Here is a 26,971-nt window from a genome sequence, read left to right as displayed (position 1 = left end):
TTGTTAAGTATTCTGTACACTTTAGAAATAGAGACTTACCAGTATACAAGTTGGTAATTCACAAGGAGAACGACCAGTTGGAGCTAGAGAATTGTCTAAACCTGTTGGAAGAGCAGGTGGGTTTGTTAAGTATTCTGTACACTTTAGAAATAGAGACTTACCAGTATACAAGTTGGTAATTCACAAGGAGAACGACCAGTTGGAGCTAGAGAATTGTCTAAACCTGTTGGAAGAGCAGGTGGGTTTGTTAAGTATTCTGTACACTTTAGAAATAGAGACTTACCAGTATACAAGTTGGTAATTCACATGGAGAACGACCAGTTGGAGCTAGAGAATTGTCTAAACCTGTTGGAAGAGCAGGTGGGTTTGTTAAGTATTCTGTACACTTTAGAAATAGAGACTTACCAGTATACAAGTTGGTAATTCACATGGAGAACGACCAGTTGGAGCTAGAGAATTGTCTAAACCTGTTGGAAGAGCAGGTGGGTTTGTTAAGTATTCTGTACACTTTAGAAATAGAGACTTACCAGTATACAAGTTGGTAATTCACATGGAGAACGACCAGTTGGAGCTAGAGAATTGTCTAAACCTGTTGGAAGAGCAGGTGGGTTTGTTAAGTATTCTGTACACTTTAGAAATAGAGACTTACCAGTATACAAGTTGGTAATTCACATGGAGAACGACCAGTTGGAGCTAGAGAATTGTCTAAACCTGTTGGAAGAGCAGGTGGGTTTGTTAAGTATTCTGTACACTTTAGAAATAGAGACTTACCAGTATACAAGTTGGTAATTCACATGGAGAACGACCAGTTGGAGCTAGAGAATTGTCTAAACCTGTTGGAAGAGCAGGTGGGTTTGTTAAGTATTCTGTACACTTTAGAAATAGAGACTTACCAGTATACAAGTTGGTAATTCACATGGAGAACGACCAGTTGGAGCTAGAGAATTGTCTAAACCTGTTGGAAGAGCAGGTGGGTTTGTTAAGTATTCTGTACACTTTAGAAATAGAGACTTACCAGTATACAAGTTGGTAATTCACATGGAGAACGACCAGTTGGAGCTAGAGAATTGTCTAAACCTGTTGGAAGAGCAGGTGGGTTTGTTAAGTATTCTGTACACTTTAGAAATAGAGACTTACCAGTATACAAGTTGGTAATTCACATGGAGAACGACCAGTTGGAGCTAGAGAATTGTCTAAACCTGTTGGAAGAGCAGGTGGGTTTGTTAAGTATTCTGTACACTTTAGAAATAGAGACTTACCAGTATACAAGTTGGTAATTCACATGGAGAACGACCAGTTGGAGCTAGAGAATTGTCTAAACCTGTTGGAAGAGCAGGTGGGTTTGTTAAGTATTCTGTACACTTTAGAAATAGAGACTTACCAGTATACAAGTTGGTAATTCACATGGAGAACGACCAGTTGGAGCTAGAGAATTGTCTAAACCTGTTGGAAGAGCAGGTGGGTTTGTTAAGTATTCTGTACACTTTAGAAATAGAGACTTACCAGTATACAAGTTGGTAATTCACATGGAGAACGACCAGTTGGAGCTAGAGAATTGTCTAAACCTGTTGGAAGAGCAGGTGGGTTTGTTAAGTATTCTGTACACTTTAGAAATAGAGACTTACCAGTATACAAGTTGGTAATTCACATGGAGAACGACCAGTTGGAGCTAGAGAATTGTCTAAACCTGTTGGAAGAGCAGGTGGGTTTGTTAAGTATTCTGTACACTTTAGAAATAGAGACTTACCAGTATACAAGTTGGTAATTCACATGGAGAACGACCAGTTGGAGCTAGAGAATTGTCTAAACCTGTTGGAAGAGCAGGTGGGTTTGTTAAGTATTCTGTACACTTTAGAAATAGAGACTTACCAGTATACAAGTTGGTAATTCACATGGAGAACGACCAGTTGGAGCTAGAGAATTGTCTAAACCTGTTGGAAGAGCAGGTGGGTTTGTTAAGTATTCTGTACACTTTAGAAATAGAGACTTACCAGTATACAAGTTGGTAATTCACATGGAGAACGACCAGTTGGAGCTAGAGAATTGTCTAAACCTGTTGGAAGAGCAGGTGGGTTTGTTAAGTATTCTGTACACTTTAGAAATAGAGACTTACCAGTATACAAGTTGGTAATTCACATGGAGAACGACCAGTTGGAGCTAGAGAATTGTCTAAACCTGTTGGAAGAGCAGGTGGGTTTGTTAAGTATTCTGTACACTTTAGAAATAGAGACTTACCAGTATACAAGTTGGTAATTCACATGGAGAACGACCAGTTGGAGCTAGAGAATTGTCTAAACCTGTTGGAAGAGCAGGTGGGTTTGTTAAGTATTCTGTACACTTTAGAAATAGAGACTTACCAGTATACAAGTTGGTAATTCACATGGAGAACGACCAGTTGGAGCTAGAGAATTGTCTAAACCTGTTGGAAGAGCAGGTGGGTTTGTTAAGTATTCTGTACACTTTAGAAATAGAGACTTACCAGGTATACAAGTTGGTAATTCACATGGAGAACGACCAGTTGGAGCTAGAGAATTGTCTAAACCTGTTGGAAGAGCAGGTGGGTTTGTTAAGTATTCTGTACACTTTAGAAATAGAGACTTACCAGTATACAAGTTGGTAATTCACATGGAGAACGACCAGTTGGAGCTAGAGAATTGTCTAAACCTGTTGGAAGAGCAGGTGGGTTTGTTAAGTATTCTGTACACTTTAGAAATAGAGACTTACCAGTATACAAGTTGGTAATTCACATGGAGAACGACCAGTTGGAGCTAGAGAATTGTCTAAACCTGTTGGAAGAGCAGGTGGGTTTGTTAAGTATTCTGTACACTTTAGAAATAGAGACTTACCAGTATACAAGTTGGTAATTCACATGGAGAACGACCAGTTGGAGCTAGAGAATTGTCTAAACCTGTTGGAAGAGCAGGTGGGTTTGTTAAGTATTCTGTACACTTTAGAAATAGAGACTTACCAGTATACAAGTTGGTAATTCACATGGAGAACGACCAGTTGGAGCTAGAGAATTGTCTAAACCTGTTGGAAGAGCAGGTGGGTTTGTTAAGTATTCTGTACACTTTAGAAATAGAGACTTACCAGTATACAAGTTGGTAATTCACATGGAGAACGACCAGTTGGAGCTAGAGAATTGTCTAAACCTGTTGGAAGAGCAGGTGGGTTTGTTAAGTATTCTGTACACTTTAGAAATAGAGACTTACCAGTATACAAGTTGGTAATTCACATGGAGAACGACCAGTTGGAGCTAGAGAATTGTCTAAACCTGTTGGAAGAGCAGGTGGGTTTGTTAAGTATTCTGTACACTTTAGAAATAGAGACTTACCAGTATACAAGTTGGTAATTCACATGGAGAACGACCAGTTGGAGCTAGAGAATTGTCTAAACCTGTTGGAAGAGCAGGTGGGTTTGTTAAGTATTCTGTACACTTTAGAAATAGAGACTTACCAGTATACAAGTTGGTAATTCACATGGAGAACGACCAGTTGGAGCTAGAGAATTGTCTAAACCTGTTGGAAGAGCAGGTGGGTTTGTTAAGTATTCTGTACACTTTAGAAATAGAGACTTACCAGTATACAAGTTGGTAATTCACATGGAGAACGACCAGTTGGAGCTAGAGAATTGTCTAAACCTGTTGGAAGAGCAGGTGGGTTTGTTAAGTATTCTGTACACTTTAGAAATAGAGACTTACCAGTATACAAGTTGGTAATTCACATGGAGAACGACCAGTTGGAGCTAGAGAATTGTCTAAACCTGTTGGAAGAGCAGGTGGGTTTGTTAAGTATTCTGTACACTTTAGAAATAGAGACTTACCAGTATACAAGTTGGTAATTCACATGGAGAACGACCAGTTGGAGCTAGAGAATTGTCTAAACCTGTTGGAAGAGCAGGTGGGTTTGTTAAGTATTCTGTACACTTTAGAAATAGAGACTTACCAGTATACAAGTTGGTAATTCACATGGAGAACGACCAGTTGGAGCTAGAGAATTGTCTAAACCTGTTGGAAGAGCAGGTGGGTTTGTTAAGTATTCTGTACACTTTAGAAATAGAGACTTACCAGTATACAAGTTGGTAATTCACATGGAGAACGACCAGTTGGAGCTAGAGAATTGTCTAAACCTGTTGGAAGAGCAGGTGGGTTTGTTAAGTATTCTGTACACTTTAGAAATAGAGACTTACCAGTATACAAGTTGGTAATTCACATGGAGAACGACCAGTTGGAGCTAGAGAATTGTCTAAACCTGTTGGAAGAGCAGGTGGGTTTGTTAAGTATTCTGTACACTTTAGAAATAGAGACTTACCAGTATACAAGTTGGTAATTCACATGGAGAACGACCAGTTGGAGCTAGAGAATTGTCTAAACCTGTTGGAAGAGCAGGTGGGTTTGTTAAGTATTCTGTACACTTTAGAAATAGAGACTTACCAGTATACAAGTTGGTAATTCACATGGAGAACGACCAGTTGGAGCTAGAGAATTGTCTAAACCTGTTGGAAGAGCAGGTGGGTTTGTTAAGTATTCTGTACACTTTAGAAATAGAGACTTACCAGTATACAAGTTGGTAATTCACATGGAGAACGACCAGTTGGAGCTAGAGAATTGTCTAAACCTGTTGGAAGAGCAGGTGGGTTTGTTAAGTATTCTGTACACTTTAGAAATAGAGACTTACCAGTATACAAGTTGGTAATTCACATGGAGAACGACCAGTTGGAGCTAGAGAATTGTCTAAACCTGTTGGAAGAGCAGGTGGGTTTGTTAAGTATTCTGTACACTTTAGAAATAGAGACTTACCAGTATACAAGTTGGTAATTCACAAGGAGAACGACCAGTTGGAGCTAGAGAATTGTCTAAACCTGTTGGAAGAGCAGGTGGGTTTGTTAAGTATTCTGTACACTTTAGAAATAGAGACTTACCAGTATACAAGTTGGTAATTCACATGGAGAACGACCAGTTGGAGCTAGAGAATTGTCTAAACCTGTTGGAAGAGCAGGTGGGTTTGTTAAGTATTCTGTACACTTTAGAAATAGAGACTTACCAGTATACAAGTTGGTAATTCACAAGGAGAACGACCAGTTGGAGCTAGAGAATTGTCTAAACCTGTTGGAAGAGCAGGTGGGTTTGTTAAGTATTCTGTACACTTTAGAAATAGAGACTTACCAGTATACAAGTTGGTAATTCACATGGAGAACGACCAGTTGGAGCTAGAGAATTGTCTAAACCTGTTGGAAGAGCAGGTGGGTTTGTTAAGTATTCTGTACACTTTAGAAATAGAGACTTACCAGTATACAAGTTGGTAATTCACATGGAGAACGACCAGTTGGAGCTAGAGAATTGTCTAAACCTGTTGGAAGAGCAGGTGGGTTTGTTAAGTATTCTGTACACTTTAGAAATAGAGACTTACCAGTATACAAGTTGGTAATTCACATGGAGAACGACCAGTTGGAGCTAGAGAATTGTCTAAACCTGTTGGAAGAGCAGGTGGGTTTGTTAAGTATTCTGTACACTTTAGAAATAGAGACTTACCAGTATACAAGTTGGTAATTCACATGGAGAACGACCAGTTGGAGCTAGAGAATTGTCTAAACCTGTTGGAAGAGCAGGTGGGTTTGTTAAGTATTCTGTACACTTTAGAAATAGAGACTTACCAGTATACAAGTTGGTAATTCACATGGAGAACGACCAGTTGGAGCTAGAGAATTGTCTAAACCTGTTGGAAGAGCAGGTGGGTTTGTTAAGTATTCTGTACACTTTAGAAATAGAGACTTACCAGTATACAAGTTGGTAATTCACATGGAGAACGACCAGTTGGAGCTAGAGAATTGTCTAAACCTGTTGGAAGAGCAGGTGGGTTTGTTAAGTATTCTGTACACTTTAGAAATAGAGACTTACCAGTATACAAGTTGGTAATTCACATGGAGAACGACCAGTTGGAGCTAGAGAATTGTCTAAACCTGTTGGAAGAGCAGGTGGGTTTGTTAAGTATTCTGTACACTTTAGAAATAGAGACTTACCAGTATACAAGTTGGTAATTCACATGGAGAACGACCAGTTGGAGCTAGAGAATTGTCTAAACCTGTTGGAAGAGCAGGTGGGTTTGTTAAGTATTCTGTACACTTTAGAAATAGAGACTTACCAGTATACAAGTTGGTAATTCACATGGAGAACGACCAGTTGGAGCTAGAGAATTGTCTAAACCTGTTGGAAGAGCAGGTGGGTTTGTTAAGTATTCTGTACACTTTAGAAATAGAGACTTACCAGTATACAAGTTGGTAATTCACATGGAGAACGACCAGTTGGAGCTAGAGAATTGTCTAAACCTGTTGGAAGAGCAGGTGGGTTTGTTAAGTATTCTGTACACTTTAGAAATAGAGACTTACCAGTATACAAGTTGGTAATTCACATGGAGAACGACCAGTTGGAGCTAGAGAATTGTCTAAACCTGTTGGAAGAGCAGGTGGGTTTGTTAAGTATTCTGTACACTTTAGAAATAGAGACTTACCAGTATACAAGTTGGTAATTCACATGGAGAACGACCAGTTGGAGCTAGAGAATTGTCTAAACCTGTTGGAAGAGCAGGTGGGTTTGTTAAGTATTCTGTACACTTTAGAAATAGAGACTTACCAGTATACAAGTTGGTAATTCACATGGAGAACGACCAGTTGGAGCTAGAGAATTGTCTAAACCTGTTGGAAGAGCAGGTGGGTTTGTTAAGTATTCTGTACACTTTAGAAATAGAGACTTACCAGTATACAAGTTGGTAATTCACATGGAGAACGACCAGTTGGAGCTAGAGAATTGTCTAAACCTGTTGGAAGAGCAGGTGGGTTTGTTAAGTATTCTGTACACTTTAGAAATAGAGACTTACCAGTATACAAGTTGGTAATTCACATGGAGAACGACCAGTTGGAGCTAGAGAATTGTCTAAACCTGTTGGAAGAGCAGGTGGGTTTGTTAAGTATTCTGTACACTTTAGAAATAGAGACTTACCAGTATACAAGTTGGTAATTCACATGGAGAACGACCAGTTGGAGCTAGAGAATTGTCTAAACCTGTTGGAAGAGCAGGTGGGTTTGTTAAGTATTCTGTACACTTTAGAAATAGAGACTTACCAGTATACAAGTTGGTAATTCACATGGAGAACGACCAGTTGGAGCTAGAGAATTGTCTAAACCTGTTGGAAGAGCAGGTGGGTTTGTTAAGTATTCTGTACACTTTAGAAATAGAGACTTACCAGTATACAAGTTGGTAATTCACATGGAGAACGACCAGTTGGAGCTAGAGAATTGTCTAAACCTGTTGGAAGAGCAGGTGGGTTTGTTAAGTATTCTGTACACTTTAGAAATAGAGACTTACCAGTATACAAGTTGGTAATTCACATGGAGAACGACCAGTTGGAGCTAGAGAATTGTCTAAACCTGTTGGAAGAGCAGGTGGGTTTGTTAAGTATTCTGTACACTTTAGAAATAGAGACTTACCAGTATACAAGTTGGTAATTCACATGGAGAACGACCAGTTGGAGCTAGAGAATTGTCTAAACCTGTTGGAAGAGCAGGTGGGTTTGTTAAGTATTCTGTACACTTTAGAAATAGAGACTTACCAGTATACAAGTTGGTAATTCACATGGAGAACGACCAGTTGGAGCTAGAGAATTGTCTAAACCTGTTGGAAGAGCAGGTGGGTTTGTTAAGTATTCTGTACACTTTAGAAATAGAGACTTACCAGTATACAAGTTGGTAATTCACATGGAGAACGACCAGTTGGAGCTAGAGAATTGTCTAAACCTGTTGGAAGAGCAGGTGGGTTTGTTAAGTATTCTGTACACTTTAGAAATAGAGACTTACCAGTATACAAGTTGGTAATTCACATGGAGAACGACCAGTTGGAGCTAGAGAATTGTCTAAACCTGTTGGAAGAGCAGGTGGGTTTGTTAAGTATTCTGTACACTTTAGAAATAGAGACTTACCAGTATACAAGTTGGTAATTCACATGGAGAACGACCAGTTGGAGCTAGAGAATTGTCTAAACCTGTTGGAAGAGCAGGTGGGTTTGTTAAGTATTCTGTACACTTTAGAAATAGAGACTTACCAGTATACAAGTTGGTAATTCACATGGAGAACGACCAGTTGGAGCTAGAGAATTGTCTAAACCTGTTGGAAGAGCAGGTGGGTTTGTTAAGTATTCTGTACACTTTAGAAATAGAGACTTACCAGTATACAAGTTGGTAATTCACATGGAGAACGACCAGTTGGAGCTAGAGAATTGTCTAAACCTGTTGGAAGAGCAGGTGGGTTTGTTAAGTATTCTGTACACTTTAGAAATAGAGACTTACCAGTATACAAGTTGGTAATTCACATGGAGAACGACCAGTTGGAGCTAGAGAATTGTCTAAACCTGTTGGAAGAGCAGGTGGGTTTGTTAAGTATTCTGTACACTTTAGAAATAGAGACTTACCAGTATACAAGTTGGTAATTCACATGGAGAACGACCAGTTGGAGCTAGAGAATTGTCTAAACCTGTTGGAAGAGCAGGTGGGTTTGTTAAGTATTCTGTACACTTTAGAAATAGAGACTTACCAGTATACAAGTTGGTAATTCACATGGAGAACGACCAGTTGGAGCTAGAGAATTGTCTAAACCTGTTGGAAGAGCAGGTGGGTTTGTTAAGTATTCTGTACACTTTAGAAATAGAGACTTACCAGTATACAAGTTGGTAATTCACATGGAGAACGACCAGTTGGAGCTAGAGAATTGTCTAAACCTGTTGGAAGAGCAGGTGGGTTTGTTAAGTATTCTGTACACTTTAGAAATAGAGACTTACCAGTATACAAGTTGGTAATTCACATGGAGAACGACCAGTTGGAGCTAGAGAATTGTCTAAACCTGTTGGAAGAGCAGGTGGGTTTGTTAAGTATTCTGTACACTTTAGAAATAGAGACTTACCAGTATACAAGTTGGTAATTCACATGGAGAACGACCAGTTGGAGCTAGAGAATTGTCTAAACCTGTTGGAAGAGCAGGTGGGTTTGTTAAGTATTCTGTACACTTTAGAAATAGAGACTTACCAGTATACAAGTTGGTAATTCACATGGAGAACGACCAGTTGGAGCTAGAGAATTGTCTAAACCTGTTGGAAGAGCAGGTGGGTTTGTTAAGTATTCTGTACACTTTAGAAATAGAGACTTACCAGTATACAAGTTGGTAATTCACATGGAGAACGACCAGTTGGAGCTAGAGAATTGTCTAAACCTGTTGGAAGAGCAGGTGGGTTTGTTAAGTATTCTGTACACTTTAGAAATAGAGACTTACCAGTATACAAGTTGGTAATTCACATGGAGAACGACCAGTTGGAGCTAGAGAATTGTCTAAACCTGTTGGAAGAGCAGGTGGGTTTGTTAAGTATTCTGTACACTTTAGAAATAGAGACTTACCAGTATACAAGTTGGTAATTCACATGGAGAACGACCAGTTGGAGCTAGAGAATTGTCTAAACCTGTTGGAAGAGCAGGTGGGTTTGTTAAGTATTCTGTACACTTTAGAAATAGAGACTTACCAGTATACAAGTTGGTAATTCACATGGAGAACGACCAGTTGGAGCTAGAGAATTGTCTAAACCTGTTGGAAGAGCAGGTGGGTTTGTTAAGTATTCTGTACACTTTAGAAATAGAGACTTACCAGTATACAAGTTGGTAATTCACATGGAGAACGACCAGTTGGAGCTAGAGAATTGTCTAAACCTGTTGGAAGAGCAGGTGGGTTTGTTAAGTATTCTGTACACTTTAGAAATAGAGACTTACCAGTATACAAGTTGGTAATTCACATGGAGAACGACCAGTTGGAGCTAGAGAATTGTCTAAACCTGTTGGAAGAGCAGGTGGGTTTGTTAAGTATTCTGTACACTTTAGAAATAGAGACTTACCAGTATACAAGTTGGTAATTCACATGGAGAACGACCAGTTGGAGCTAGAGAATTGTCTAAACCTGTTGGAAGAGCAGGTGGGTTTGTTAAGTATTCTGTACACTTTAGAAATAGAGACTTACCAGTATACAAGTTGGTAATTCACATGGAGAACGACCAGTTGGAGCTAGAGAATTGTCTAAACCTGTTGGAAGAGCAGGTGGGTTTGTTAAGTATTCTGTACACTTTAGAAATAGAGACTTACCAGTATACAAGTTGGTAATTCACATGGAGAACGACCAGTTGGAGCTAGAGAATTGTCTAAACCTGTTGGAAGAGCAGGTGGGTTTGTTAAGTATTCTGTACACTTTAGAAATAGAGACTTACCAGTATACAAGTTGGTAATTCACATGGAGAACGACCAGTTGGAGCTAGAGAATTGTCTAAACCTGTTGGAAGAGCAGGTGGGTTTGTTAAGTATTCTGTACACTTTAGAAATAGAGACTTACCAGTATACAAGTTGGTAATTCACATGGAGAACGACCAGTTGGAGCTAGAGAATTGTCTAAACCTGTTGGAAGAGCAGGTGGGTTTGTTAAGTATTCTGTACACTTTAGAAATAGAGACTTACCAGTATACAAGTTGGTAATTCACATGGAGAACGACCAGTTGGAGCTAGAGAATTGTCTAAACCTGTTGGAAGAGCAGGTGGGTTTGTTAAGTATTCTGTACACTTTAGAAATAGAGACTTACCAGTATACAAGTTGGTAATTCACATGGAGAACGACCAGTTGGAGCTAGAGAATTGTCTAAACCTGTTGGAAGAGCAGGTGGGTTTGTTAAGTATTCTGTACACTTTAGAAATAGAGACTTACCAGTATACAAGTTGGTAATTCACATGGAGAACGACCAGTTGGAGCTAGAGAATTGTCTAAACCTGTTGGAAGAGCAGGTGGGTTTGTTAAGTATTCTGTACACTTTAGAAATAGAGACTTACCAGTATACAAGTTGGTAATTCACATGGAGAACGACCAGTTGGAGCTAGAGAATTGTCTAAACCTGTTGGAAGAGCAGGTGGGTTTGTTAAGTATTCTGTACACTTTAGAAATAGAGACTTACCAGTATACAAGTTGGTAATTCACATGGAGAACGACCAGTTGGAGCTAGAGAATTGTCTAAACCTGTTGGAAGAGCAGGTGGGTTTGTTAAGTATTCTGTACACTTTAGAAATAGAGACTTACCAGTATACAAGTTGGTAATTCACATGGAGAACGACCAGTTGGAGCTAGAGAATTGTCTAAACCTGTTGGAAGAGCAGGTGGGTTTGTTAAGTATTCTGTACACTTTAGAAATAGAGACTTACCAGTATACAAGTTGGTAATTCACATGGAGAACGACCAGTTGGAGCTAGAGAATTGTCTAAACCTGTTGGAAGAGCAGGTGGGTTTGTTAAGTATTCTGTACACTTTAGAAATAGAGACTTACCAGTATACAAGTTGGTAATTCACATGGAGAACGACCAGTTGGAGCTAGAGAATTGTCTAAACCTGTTGGAAGAGCAGGTGGGTTTGTTAAGTATTCTGTACACTTTAGAAATAGAGACTTACCAGTATACAAGTTGGTAATTCACATGGAGAACGACCAGTTGGAGCTAGAGAATTGTCTAAACCTGTTGGAAGAGCAGGTGGGTTTGTTAAGTATTCTGTACACTTTAGAAATAGAGACTTACCAGTATACAAGTTGGTAATTCACATGGAGAACGACCAGTTGGAGCTAGAGAATTGTCTAAACCTGTTGGAAGAGCAGGTGGGTTTGTTAAGTATTCTGTACACTTTAGAAATAGAGACTTACCAGTATACAAGTTGGTAATTCACATGGAGAACGACCAGTTGGAGCTAGAGAATTGTCTAAACCTGTTGGAAGAGCAGGTGGGTTTGTTAAGTATTCTGTACACTTTAGAAATAGAGACTTACCAGTATACAAGTTGGTAATTCACATGGAGAACGACCAGTTGGAGCTAGAGAATTGTCTAAACCTGTTGGAAGAGCAGGTGGGTTTGTTAAGTATTCTGTACACTTTAGAAATAGAGACTTACCAGTATACAAGTTGGTAATTCACATGGAGAACGACCAGTTGGAGCTAGAGAATTGTCTAAACCTGTTGGAAGAGCAGGTGGGTTTGTTAAGTATTCTGTACACTTTAGAAATAGAGACTTACCAGTATACAAGTTGGTAATTCACATGGAGAACGACCAGTTGGAGCTAGAGAATTGTCTAAACCTGTTGGAAGAGCAGGTGGGTTTGTTAAGTATTCTGTACACTTTAGAAATAGAGACTTACCAGTATACAAGTTGGTAATTCACATGGAGAACGACCAGTTGGAGCTAGAGAATTGTCTAAACCTGTTGGAAGAGCAGGTGGGTTTGTTAAGTATTCTGTACACTTTAGAAATAGAGACTTACCAGTATACAAGTTGGTAATTCACATGGAGAACGACCAGTTGGAGCTAGAGAATTGTCTAAACCTGTTGGAAGAGCAGGTGGGTTTGTTAAGTATTCTGTACACTTTAGAAATAGAGACTTACCAGTATACAAGTTGGTAATTCACATGGAGAACGACCAGTTGGAGCTAGAGAATTGTCTAAACCTGTTGGAAGAGCAGGTGGGTTTGTTAAGTATTCTGTACACTTTAGAAATAGAGACTTACCAGTATACAAGTTGGTAATTCACATGGAGAACGACCAGTTGGAGCTAGAGAATTGTCTAAACCTGTTGGAAGAGCAGGTGGGTTTGTTAAGTATTCTGTACACTTTAGAAATAGAGACTTACCAGTATACAAGTTGGTAATTCACATGGAGAACGACCAGTTGGAGCTAGAGAATTGTCTAAACCTGTTGGAAGAGCAGGTGGGTTTGTTAAGTATTCTGTACACTTTAGAAATAGAGACTTACCAGTATACAAGTTGGTAATTCACATGGAGAACGACCAGTTGGAGCTAGAGAATTGTCTAAACCTGTTGGAAGAGCAGGTGGGTTTGTTAAGTATTCTGTACACTTTAGAAATAGAGACTTACCAGTATACAAGTTGGTAATTCACATGGAGAACGACCAGTTGGAGCTAGAGAATTGTCTAAACCTGTTGGAAGAGCAGGTGGGTTTGTTAAGTATTCTGTACACTTTAGAAATAGAGACTTACCAGTATACAAGTTGGTAATTCACATGGAGAACGACCAGTTGGAGCTAGAGAATTGTCTAAACCTGTTGGAAGAGCAGGTGGGTTTGTTAAGTATTCTGTACACTTTAGAAATAGAGACTTACCAGTATACAAGTTGGTAATTCACATGGAGAACGACCAGTTGGAGCTAGAGAATTGTCTAAACCTGTTGGAAGAGCAGGTGGGTTTGTTAAGTATTCTGTACACTTTAGAAATAGAGACTTACCAGTATACAAGTTGGTAATTCACATGGAGAACGACCAGTTGGAGCTAGAGAATTGTCTAAACCTGTTGGAAGAGCAGGTGGGTTTGTTAAGTATTCTGTACACTTTAGAAATAGAGACTTACCAGTATACAAGTTGGTAATTCACATGGAGAACGACCAGTTGGAGCTAGAGAATTGTCTAAACCTGTTGGAAGAGCAGGTGGGTTTGTTAAGTATTCTGTACACTTTAGAAATAGAGACTTACCAGTATACAAGTTGGTAATTCACATGGAGAACGACCAGTTGGAGCTAGAGAATTGTCTAAACCTGTTGGAAGAGCAGGTGGGTTTGTTAAGTATTCTGTACACTTTAGAAATAGAGACTTACCAGTATACAAGTTGGTAATTCACATGGAGAACGACCAGTTGGAGCTAGAGAATTGTCTAAACCTGTTGGAAGAGCAGGTGGGTTTGTTAAGTATTCTGTACACTTTAGAAATAGAGACTTACCAGTATACAAGTTGGTAATTCACATGGAGAACGACCAGTTGGAGCTAGAGAATTGTCTAAACCTGTTGGAAGAGCAGGTGGGTTTGTTAAGTATTCTGTACACTTTAGAAATAGAGACTTACCAGTATACAAGTTGGTAATTCACATGGAGAACGACCAGTTGGAGCTAGAGAATTGTCTAAACCTGTTGGAAGAGCAGGTGGGTTTGTTAAGTATTCTGTACACTTTAGAAATAGAGACTTACCAGTATACAAGTTGGTAATTCACATGGAGAACGACCAGTTGGAGCTAGAGAATTGTCTAAACCTGTTGGAAGAGCAGGTGGGTTTGTTAAGTATTCTGTACACTTTAGAAATAGAGACTTACCAGTATACAAGTTGGTAATTCACATGGAGAACGACCAGTTGGAGCTAGAGAATTGTCTAAACCTGTTGGAAGAGCAGGTGGGTTTGTTAAGTATTCTGTACACTTTAGAAATAGAGACTTACCAGTATACAAGTTGGTAATTCACAAGGAGAACGACCAGTTGGAGCTAGAGAATTGTCTAAACCTGTTGGAAGAGCAGGTGGGTTTGTTAAGTATTCTGTACACTTTAGAAATAGAGACTTACCAGTATACAAGTTGGTAATTCACATGGAGAACGACCAGTTGGAGCTAGAGAATTGTCTAAACCTGTTGGAAGAGCAGGTGGGTTTGTTAAGTATTCTGTACACTTTAGAAATAGAGACTTACCAGTATACAAGTTGGTAATTCACAAGGAGAACGACCAGTTGGAGCTAGAGAATTGTCTAAACCTGTTGGAAGAGCAGGTGGGTTTGTTAAGTATTCTGTACACTTTAGAAATAGAGACTTACCAGTATACAAGTTGGTAATTCACATGGAGAACGACCAGTTGGAGCTAGAGAATTGTCTAAACCTGTTGGAAGAGCAGGTGGGTTTGTTAAGTATTCTGTACACTTTAGAAATAGAGACTTACCAGTATACAAGTTGGTAATTCACATGGAGAACGACCAGTTGGAGCTAGAGAATTGTCTAAACCTGTTGGAAGAGCAGGTGGGTTTGTTAAGTATTCTGTACACTTTAGAAATAGAGACTTACCAGTATACAAGTTGGTAATTCACATGGAGAACGACCAGTTGGAGCTAGAGAATTGTCTAAACCTGTTGGAAGAGCAGGTGGGTTTGTTAAGTATTCTGTACACTTTAGAAATAGAGACTTACCAGTATACAAGTTGGTAATTCACATGGAGAACGACCAGTTGGAGCTAGAGAATTGTCTAAACCTGTTGGAAGAGCAGGTGGGTTTGTTAAGTATTCTGTACACTTTAGAAATAGAGACTTACCAGTATACAAGTTGGTAATTCACATGGAGAACGACCAGTTGGAGCTAGAGAATTGTCTAAACCTGTTGGAAGAGCAGGTGGGTTTGTTAAGTATTCTGTACACTTTAGAAATAGAGACTTACCAGTATACAAGTTGGTAATTCACATGGAGAACGACCAGTTGGAGCTAGAGAATTGTCTAAACCTGTTGGAAGAGCAGGTGGGTTTGTTAAGTATTCTGTACACTTTAGAAATAGAGACTTACCAGTATACAAGTTGGTAATTCACATGGAGAACGACCAGTTGGAGCTAGAGAATTGTCTAAACCTGTTGGAAGAGCAGGTGGGTTTGTTAAGTATTCTGTACACTTTAGAAATAGAGACTTACCAGTATACAAGTTGGTAATTCACATGGAGAACGACCAGTTGGAGCTAGAGAATTGTCTAAACCTGTTGGAAGAGCAGGTGGGTTTGTTAAGTATTCTGTACACTTTAGAAATAGAGACTTACCGGTATACAAGTTGGTAATTCACAAGGAGAACGACCAGTTGGAGCTAGAGAATTGTCTAAACCTGTTGGAAGAGCAGGTGGGTTTGTTAAGTATTCTGTACACTTTAGAAATAGAGACTTACCAGTATACAAGTTGGTAATTCACATGGAGAACGACCAGTTGGAGCTAGAGAATTGTCTAAACCTGTTGGAAGAGCAGGTGGGTTTGTTAAGTATTCTGTACACTTTAGAAATAGAGACTTACAGGTATACAAGTTGGTAATTCACAAGGAGAACGACCAGTTGGAGCTAGAGAATTGTCTAAACCTGTTGGAAGAGCAGGTGGGTTTGTTAAGTATTCTGTACACTTTAGAAATAGAGACTTACCGTATACAAGTTGGTAATTCACAGGAGAACGACCAGTTGGAGCTAGAGAATTGTCTAAACCTGTTGGAAGAGCAGGTGGGTTTGTTAAGTATTCTGTACACTTTAGAAATAGAGACTTACCAGTATACAAGTTGGTAATTCACAAGGAGAACAACCAGTTGGAGCTAGAGAATTGTCTAAACCTGTTGGAAGAGCAGGTGGGTTTGTTAAGTATTCTGTACACTTTAGAAATAGAGACTCACCGGTATACAAGTTGGTAATTCACAAGGAGAACGACCAGTTGGAGCTAGAGAATTGTCTAAACCTGTTGGAAGAGCAGGTGGGTTTGTTAAGTATTCTGTACACTTTAGGAATAGAGATTTACTGAAATTATGAGGTTTATGTGAGAGGTATTGTTGGTAATGTTAACTGTATTTTAGTCTGTGGTATGTTGTTATTTATATCAACTAACATACAGATATTTGCCCTAATTAATTGCTCTTATCTTTAACTACAATTACTTTATAGTAAAGCTAAAAAAGGCATTAATTTTTATAAATCTATTTTTTTTTGCTATATTTACACTTCTTACAGTAGGTTACATTTAGAGGAAATTCATTTTTACATATTATAATGTGTATAATCATTGAATATTTTTATTTCTGTATATACGAGAGGCAGGACTTTGGGGTTTTTTTTGTGGCTAAGATAATAAGGGATTTCAATACATATTTGCCATATTATATGTAACACTATCTTTATTTTTAGAGTCTGATAATGTAACCTGAGTCAATGTTATTTGAGGATAAAATAACAGAAAGTTCAAGTTTTGTATGACCATGGTTTTCTGTTTTCAACACAAGACACACTGATTTCAGTTAGGGCTGAAAGTTACTGGTAGCTCACTGGTAAAAAGCCATGAATTGTTATTCTTTAATCAGTGTCTGTGAAGTAACGTGAAATATTTTGCTAGTGTGTAATTCAGACATGTTTATGATTATTCACAACAGTTACAAATAATGATCAAAATTGTTAGGAAGGTAAAGGATACCTGAAAGCACTGAATTTGTGGGGGATAATGTACATTATACTGTGATCAAATGATAAACCTTTGTACATTATACTGTGATCAAATGATAAACCTTTGTGGGGGATAATGTACATTATACTACAATCAAATGATAAACCTTTGTGGGGGATAATGTACATTATACTACAATCAAATGATAAACCTTTGTGGGGAATAATGTACATTATACTACAATCAAATGATAAACCTTTGTGGGGGATAATGTACATTATACTATGTTCAAATGATAAACCTTTGTGGGGGATAATGTACATTATATACGCTCAAATGATAAACCTTTGTGGGAATAATGTACATTACTATCAAATGATAAACCTTTGTGGGGATAATGTACATTATACTACAATCAAATGATAAACCTTTGTGGGGATAATGTACATTATACTACAATCAAATGATAAACCTTTGTGGGGGATAATGTACATTATACTATGTTCAAATGATAAACCTTTGTGGGGGATAATGTACATTATACTACAATCAAATGATAAACCTTTGTGGGGGATAATGTACATTATACTACGATCAAATGATAAACCTTTGTGTGGGATAATGTACATTATACTACAATCAAATGATAAACCTTTGTGGGGGATAATGTACATTATACTACAATCAAATGATAAACCTTTGTGGGGGATAATGTACATTATACTACGATCAAATGATAAACCTTTGTGGGGGATAATGTACATTATACTACGATCAAATGATAAACCTTTGTGGGGAATAATGTACATTATACTACGATCAAATGATAAACCTTTGTGGGGAATAATGTACATTATACTACGATCAAATGATAAACCTTTGTGGGGAATAATGTACATTATACTACAATCAAATGATAAACCTTTGTGGGGAATAATGTACATTATACTACAATCAAATGATAAACCTTTGCCATTAATTTGTGCAGCGTTCTCGTATATCGATGTAAAGTTTTATGGATTATTCTGTATTTGTTAGTAAAGATATTTTTGAAGTGGAAATTATTGATCATTTAAAAAATTAGGTTCAAGCCCTGTGAAAAGCACCATTTTTGTTTTTGACAGTTGGCATTTTCAAGTAGGAATAAATTAAGGTACAAAAGTAGGACATATTCTTTCAGTTTCATGTTTCAATTACTTTTTCAGTACCCACACAGAGAATTAAGACCACACCATCAAAACTTGGTAGTGGAGGAAACAGAATGGTAACATCAACAGGCTCTCATAAAGTGGAAGAGATGTCAAACCAGGTAATGAATATATCATTTGAGATCATTGTAAAAAATTTGTTTTGGAACTTACATCCTGACAGCATGTGATTTGTTAAGTTATGATGAAATCAGTTTATCATCAGTACATCCATTTAAATCTGAAGTGATACTACAACTTACGTACCAGATGTGTGACACAGTTACTGTTAAGTTGGATGTATCCTAAAGCTCATAATATGTTCAGTTCCATACAATAAAGCTCTGAAATGACATTACTTGGGGTCAGGTAGTTACCTGTTTATGTACAAGCTTTCCTGTCATACTGAGTATATTTGAGGTTATCTCCAGATTCTTATAATAGCATTACAGAACCAAAACATTTAATAGTGATGTAGTTGAACTAAAACTGATAGTCTAAAGATGAGATATAAACAATATTTTGACCAGACAAATATCCTCTGTGATATTTCTCACAATCAGTTTAGCCAGCTTTTGACTGAGAAAGAAGGTCACTTGTGGCTGCTATTTGTAATGTATTTTCTGTTATTGAAAGTGAGCTAAATACAGTTCTTATCACAAATTTCAAAAAATAGCATAATACAAAGGTGTGACTAGTGTCATGCAGTATGTAAGTGTGTGGACAGTATTATACATTCTATCTCTATAGGCCATGTTCAAGAGGATTGGGACATCTGAGGGTCAGTCAGAAAACATCTTTGGGCCATGTCCAGCCTGCAGGGCACATGTTTTGATGCTTTCAAACAGTGATAATAAATATACAATATAAATAATATTTTAGAGGTTTCCATTGTTATGATTTTCTGTGCTAGGTTTCAGAGTTGAAGTTGACAGTAGAAGGGCTCGAAGGGAACGAGACTTCTATTATGGGAAACTTCGGGGATATTGAAGTTGTTTGTCAGGAATCAGAACAAGAAGAGAAGAATTTATTAGAGAAAATACTGGACGTCTTGTATGCAACAGAGGTCAGTCTTCTGTATGTGGAGGTTTTTAAAGTGTGTCAAATTTGATGGCATATCAATGGGCCTGATAGATGGAGTATAACCAGTGTCTGAACTGAGTAGTTTTGTGAGTTCTGGTTCTGATAATTGCTGCTAGTATTCTCTTGCTTTTTATGTATGAACATCTAATGATAGGATATATTCTCTTGTTGTTTATGTATGAACATCTAATAAGATCTGTTCTCTTGTTGTATACATGTGAACATCTAATAAGATCTGTTCTCTTGTTGTTTACATATGAACATCTAATGATAGGATCTGTTCTCTTGTTGTTTATGTATGAACATCTAATGATAGGATCTGTTCTCGATTTTATGTATGAAAATCTAATGATAAGATCTGTTCTCTTGTTGTTTATGTATGAACATCTAATGATAGGATCTGTTCTCTTGTTGTTTATGTATAAACATCTAACAGTAGGATCTACTCTCATTAATGTGTGAACATCTGATGATAAAATGTATTCTCTTGTTGTTTGTGTGTGTCTAACAATAGTGTTCTTGTGTTTGTGTGTGAACATCTAACAATAGAATCTGTTCTTGTGTTTGTGTGTGAACATCCAACAATAGAATCTGTTCTTGTGTTTGTGTGTGAACATCCAACAATAGGATCTGTTCTTGTGTTTGTGTGTGAACATCCAACAAAAGGATCTGTTCTTGTGTTTGTGTGTGAACATCCAACAAAAGGATTTGTTCTTGTGTTTGTGTGTGAACATCCAACAAAAGGATTTGTTCTTGTGTTTGTGTGTGAACATCCAACAAAAGGATTTGTTCTTGTGTTTGTGTGTGAACATCCAACAAAAGGATTTGTTCTTGTGTTTGTGTGTGAACATCCAACAAAAGGATTTGTTCTTGTGTTTGTGTGTGTCCAACAAAAGGATTTGTTCTTGTGTGTGAACATCCAACAATAGGATTTGTTCTTGTGTGTGAACATCCAACAATAGGATTTGTTCTTGTGTGTGAACATCCAGCAATAGGATCTGTTCTTGTGTTTATGTGTGAACAGCTAACAGTAGGATCATTTTGTAGTTCTCTACTGTAATGAACTCCTTACACTTTCATTAAACTGTTTAAAATACTTGGTGTTTTCTTCTCCCAAGTTAGCTGCAGCTATAGGTTATCAGTGTGTTTAATAGTTGTGTATCAAGTTTGAAAGGAACTTATCTACAAACTTAACTCATAGATTAGTTCAGTAGTTCTGTTTCCAATATTTTCTGTACAGTAACAAATTGTACAGATTTATGACTGTCAGTCTGTTAGCAGTATATCATGACTACAGTATTTATATATAAATTGCAGAATGATCTATGACACATCAAGAAATCAAGTTTGTAATTTTCTAGTTACATCAAATGTAGGTGTGTGTGCGCGTCTGTATATATATACACATTTCTTTCCAGGAAGGATTTGCTGTTCCTGACGAAGGACTGGAAGACGGAGCAGTAATTCCTCAAAATGATGATGAAGAATACTAGGTTTATTAATAAGTGTTTGCTAAAAATTTGGTGCAGAAGTACGTGTCGTAATTGTTTCATCACATTGGCAGTTGAAGCGAGTCCTAAATTTTTAACATTGCTTGATTGCAGGCTGGAAATATGTTTATTGAAAAGAAAGCACGTTATTTGTGTAGTCATGACATAAAATTGTATGCTTTGGGTAGAATACATTTAGTTGCATATCTACACACTTTTTTATGTTAATTCATGTCTGTTGTTTTCTGAAGGAAGGAAAACATGGACTGTGTACTTAATGAGTGTTTATATAATACACACTTTTGCTGTTCCCACTGTCCATGGTGTGGTTTTCATTACTTTAACGTGCCTTTTAATACAGTGAAATTTGTTTTAGACTTCTGACTGTCTGATACACATGATGGTTATTCTTCTAAGTGTTTGTACTAACAGATATGTTTAATCACCTATTATTATTTTAATGTAACATGAAGGAATCCTTGTAATTAACTGTATTCACTGAGTCTTGAATCTCCCCAAAAAACAAACAAACAAAACAACACAGTGGTGAAAACTTTATAAGGCACACATTTAATATTATTCCATAATTTAAGCAGCATGAGGTAATTAGGATTTAAGGTAATGCTAAAACAAATCATCACTGACGAAATATTCTAATGGTTCCTCACAATGTTCTGGGAAATGCTGACAAACTCTCTGTCCCACCTTCACAAAATGTATGGTTTACCGCTTCTGGACTGCTATATATACTGATTTTAAAATATTTTAACTGACCCAGCTGTTTCACTTAAAGTATTACAGTATGATAAATTGAAATAAAACTGTCACTGGATTATTTTGTTTAAATTATCAAAGCACAGAACGTGTAAAAAAATTCCTTTGTGTTAAATGTTAAAACGGAAGGTTTTCTCTCCAACACGACTCTGGTCTTTTGTTTTACAAAGTGAATCACTTTAAGTTGTGAATTCTTGTTATATTTAATTACAAGAGAACAATGTACTTTTTTATATCAAATATTAATTATTACAATACAGATATTGTTTAACTTGAAGATTCACGAAATGAGACGACAGAAATATGAAAGTGGTCATATCTTTTGGGATCTTAGTTTATGAATTTTATTTATGTGGGAGAAAGATTTGTATGTTTTCATATTTATAACTTTGAATTGTGTAGATTTTACAGAAGCTGAAAATTTGTGATTATAATTTTAGAAAGACAGTTTTTTTGCATATTTTGATATCAAATTTAGAGCTTTCTATTGCTAATATTAAAAGAAATCTTATAAATGCAGCTATCGTTGTGTGATGGTTTCACTCAATTTCGTGTGTCTTTTTTTTTTTTTTTTGCATCAAGCTTAGGTTGTTCAAGAATTGAAACTGTCTGTACTGATGCCTTAAACTAACAAATCATATGTTAACAAAGAAAGTCCAGTTATAAACAACAAAATGAATCTCATTGGATGATAGAACCAGTAATTCAAGTCTACTTTTTTTTACTGAAATATAGATAAGTAAAACTGTAGTGTTTCTATCTGAATGAATAACCATAAAACAGTGTTTCTAGAGAATTCGTGTTATCTGAATGAATAACCATAAAACTGTAAGAAAATCTGAATTAAAAAGCAAAATGATACATCTAAATTGTATGTGAGTATAAATTTATTTCAGTTACATACAGAAGTTTACATAAAAAATGAATGTTTTTAATGAGTGAATGTTGTATTATGAATTTCTAACTGGTAATATTCTAGCTTGTTTTAGTGATTGGAAATCGAGAATTTGTTGATAAATTTGAACAATCAAGGTAAATAGTTTTGTTATTGGTGCCAGATATGAACTAATATTGTAAATCAGAGATTCCATTGTTCATGTTTCATTGTCACAAACACGTGCTCCACACTTAATGGATTTAAGTCCTACTATTCAAACGTGCAAGAGAGTTCCAAGGAGTTCTGGTCGTCAGTTTAAACTTGGGGATACTGTTTCTCCGATAATAAGACCTACCCATAAAATAAGACCTAGTGTGATTTTTGGGGATAGTTTTAATATAAAAATAAGCCCTAGTTAAGAGTGGCAGAAAGAGGAAAGAAATAAAAAAAAATTTATTAATTAATTTAATAGTTTAATAATAGTTTATTTTAAATGGTTAGTTTAATAGTTTTACTTTGTAACTTCATTTTTTTAATATATCAAAATAAGACATCCCCCGAAAATAAGCCTTAGTGTCATATTTTGGAGTGAAAATTAATATAAGCCCTGTCTTATTTTCGGAGAAACACGGTAGTTATGAGTAGATAACCCTTATATATTCTTGCATGAAAGTTCCAAACTAATAACTTGTTTTCTGAACCGTAATTTTCGTAAATTAACTAATGTTTGTTGAAAGTCACAGGTGAAGTGTGACTTTGACCACCGTGAACTTTGTAGCAGAACCTAAACGTCTTTTTTAAAACTTACAAGAGATATTTTTTCACCACTGTTTCACAACGTTTCTAATTATCCTAGTATCGATATTTAAAAGGTATTTTTTTTCTATTAAATTATTACTGTCTGTAATATTATTGTACTTTTAGTTATTACAGCTAGATTCAAATTAACACAATTTGTATTTTAGTGAATGTTCTTTAAGTGTTAACTTACATTTGAGTCAGCTATACAATCAAACTTTTGAAAACTAAGTAAACATCAAGCTCACATAAAGAACATGATTTTACATTTGAATGTTTGAACAATCACAACAAACGTGTAGTAATACCATAGCTACAGAAAAGTTACACAAGTGTCACCCACTTAACGAGGTTATTTTTGACTTGACTGTTTTATTTCTTTCCATCTGACGTTTTTTTCCTTCTTAAACAGCTAAAATAAAATGACGTTTTACGAAACACTTCAGGTGATCTGCTGTTCTTTGTGAGTTCCTCACCACTTGTACAGGTGTCGCTAGTGTCGTACTTCTCTCCTCGTGCCTCCTTTTCCCACAGGTACACATAGCAGCATTTAATTTAACACGTTTTTCAGACGGCCTCCTTTAAATTGTAGAAGAACGTACTGTTTAATATTTATTACAAAATTAACTGCTTACAGCTATTAACAACGGAAGTAGATATGGTTATGATCTACAGTTTAATGTGGTTGTTAAATACAATGGTTTGTTTATCTTTTGCTTTTCGAAGTTTAGCATTGTTAGCCTACATGTAGACTTATAGAGGGCTTCTACCACTAGAAACCTGGTTTTAATACTTTGTACTTAATAATATATAATAAGCCACTGGGGGCTATCCATATACGAAGTAAATAAACCTTTCGTATGGATAAACTTGGGGCTATCCTATATGAAGTAAAAAAACCTTTCGTAAGGATAAACTTAGGGCTATCCTATATACGAGAGTAAATAAACCTTTCGTGGATAAACTGGGCTTATCCTATATACGAGTAAATAAACCTTTCGTAAGGATAAACTGAGGGCTATCCTATACGAGGTAAATAAACCTTTCGTAAGGATAAACTTAGGGCTATCCTATATACGAGAAATGATAAACCTTTCGTAAGGATATAAACTTAGGGCTATCCTATATACGAGGTAAATAAACCTTTCGTGAGGATAAACTTTTCTGCTTTTATCATTTTCTCGTACATTGTTTACGACATATTCACGACTCCACAGTTCTCTACTTTTAGTGTTAACTATGACTGTTACACTAGTGTAAATACAGTTATAAACACACAATCCCACCTTGTTGGGGCTGCATCCAGTTCACTTTTCCCTGCTGCCAGGGTCGACGGTTATTGGTTCCTAATAAAGATAACAAGTTTGCTGACCGTTAGAAAGGTCAAAGTACATCAGGTAAGTCTTCAAAAGTTTAAAATGAAGAAATAAACGTGTTAAAGGACACAGTCACTTACGAAAAGAAATAATGACGTATATTGGACAGCAGAGACTGACATCTGTCACTACTTGGTTGTCATGACTTTATGATACTACAAAATTCTAATAGGGACGTATGAAATAACGAGCCAATTAATTACAAAGGGCTATTTGTGGGACGAGTCAACTATACTAGTGAATGATCTAAATGTACCGAAAATAAACACCAGAAACCTTAAGTTTTATATTACACTTACTATACTTTGCTGTCGCCAAAAGTGGATTCATTGAGGTGAAAGTTGTTTCCATATTTGGTAAAGAAAATACCAGTGAATGTCTCCACCCTTAACTTAATGAAAGAGTTTTACGTAAATTACAAATTAGCTACTAAAGTACAATTGTATAATAAAAACAGCATGCAATGAATGTTTTTTTACAATGACACAAAATACCAGTTTGTACGTAACCCATCGTGACAAGAATAGACATGGGCCGTGCCAGTGATTAAAAGCTTCGTAGTTGAAAACAAATATTTACTACAATAAATATTTTAAAACAATTCATTAATGATAAATTGTACCTTGATGGTTTGTTCAAGAAATGACGGGTTCATATGACGTCATTGATGTTATATTCAAAATTACAAAAGACAAAAATATCTGCCTTACTAGGCGACCACTGAGATAGTTATAAAAAGTAGAATTACTTTTCACCAAGGCCAATTAAGGAAGAGTCCTGGTGTTAAAGACCAGGACCAAGAGAGATGTTTTCTTCCTATAGAGAAGCCACATCAGGGCTATCTGCTGAGCCCACAGAGGGAATCGAGCTCCTGATTGTAGCGTTGAAAATCCGGAGACTTACCGTTGTACGCGCGGGGGCCAAAGGAGGTAATAAAAGCACATAAATACATACACACTTTAACAGTATGTTATTTAATTGTTTGTTTGTTTTGGAATTTCGCACAAAGCTACTCGAGGGCTATCTGTGCTAGCCGTCCCTAATTTAGCAGTGTAAGACTAGAGGGAAGGCTTATTATAACGCCCACGGCTGAAAGGGCGAGCATGTTTGGCGCGACCAGGATGCTTAACCGCGACCCTCAGATTACGAGTCACGCGCTTGGCTATGCTGGGCCGGTAGTATGTTAAACCTGATAAATAAAGTGAACTTTCCGTCTCGTCTAACAGTAACTAAAGGAAGTAATGAATCATGCATACTGGACCTAGACTGTGATATCAGTAAGATGTTAAATTGAGAAGAATAATCGATCCTTCTTTCGCTAGGAGAAAAGCTAGTAAACGTTTCATGTGAATTTACCATTAAATTGTTATTTTTCTTGTATCGTTTTGATTTTTTTGAATGAAATTACTGCTGAAAACTTGCTTTATATTTTTTTATACTTGGTGAAAATATCAAATAAATAACTTCAGTGATGGTTTGTTTGTTAATTTCAGGGCAAAGGCAGATAGTCATCATCACCCACCGCCAACTCTTTGGCTACTCTTTTACCAACGAATAGTGGGGATTGACTGCTTCATAACGCCCCACGGCTGAAAGGGCGAGCACGTTTGGTGTTACAGGAACTCAGAATCTGCGATCTACAGATTATGAGGTTGAGCGCCTTAACCACCCAGGCCATTTTGTTCTATAAAGCCCATAAACTAATATTTATTTACTAACATACTATATTCAATTTCAAAGGATTTGTGAGTGACGTGTAGCGATAAAGATAAATAACTTTATGGGATGTTTTTGGGTTTTCAGGAAATGTTTAATATAAATTATCTCCAAGAAAGCTGAACAACATAATAAAACTTATAACAGTCTCCTCTTTTTGTTTATTATTAATAATAAGAGAAGAGAGATGAACCTTCAAAGCAAATTTGTCATAAGTCATTAGTATTAGGCCTATCAATTATTACATTTTTTAAACACTATATACTTTATCTATAACCTTTAGGAATTTTCAATAACCAGAGAAGGTATAATAATAATATTCCAACCACACTATATTCACTAGCTTGTATAAAGTGTACATCCCATAATTTCTGTTTAATCTTTTTTAGGCTTAGTATAAGGTTATATGTAAGTATTCATGTATTTTCACGAAACTTGGCAGACTTTCAGTAAATATGGGTGATTTGTACAGAAAGGATCAGAATTTCTAATAATGTATTTAAACTAAAAATAATGTTTTAATGTATGGAGTCAAAGTAGTCACTGCTCCGAAAGTGAAACGATTTTCGTGTTTAAATTAAAATACTCCAACTGAAAATTAACAGATTTAATTTGTGTAATCGCAAAACCTACGAAATGAATTTTAAC

At 36.6% G+C, this 26,971-nt stretch overlaps 1 protein-coding gene across 2 annotated transcripts in view; it reads left to right on the top strand.

Annotated features, from left to right (window-relative positions):
- LOC143254015 (microtubule-associated protein RP/EB family member 1-like) overlaps nucleotides 1-22,075 on the top strand; it is a 56,603-nt gene extending 34,528 nt beyond the window's left edge. The window contains exons 6-8 of one of the 2 annotated variants that reach the window (XM_076508726.1): nucleotides 18,228-18,331; nucleotides 19,123-19,275; nucleotides 20,711-22,075. In XM_076508726.1, coding sequence (XP_076364841.1) covers nucleotides 18,228-18,331; nucleotides 19,123-19,275; nucleotides 20,711-20,785 — 332 coding nt within the window. In that variant the 3' untranslated portion in view covers nucleotides 20,786-22,075. The remainder of the gene's footprint in view (nucleotides 1-18,227; nucleotides 18,332-19,122; nucleotides 19,276-20,710) is intronic. The other variant, XM_076508727.1, reaches the window with a different exon arrangement.
- The last annotated feature ends 4,896 nt before the right edge of the window (nucleotides 22,076-26,971 follow it).

The sequence above is a fragment of the Tachypleus tridentatus genome, chromosome 6, assembly GCF_004210375.1.
Source record: "Tachypleus tridentatus isolate NWPU-2018 chromosome 6, ASM421037v1, whole genome shotgun sequence".
Taxonomy (NCBI): domain Eukaryota; kingdom Metazoa; phylum Arthropoda; class Merostomata; order Xiphosura; family Limulidae; genus Tachypleus; species Tachypleus tridentatus.
This window is presented reverse-complemented; position numbering and strand designations above follow the sequence as displayed.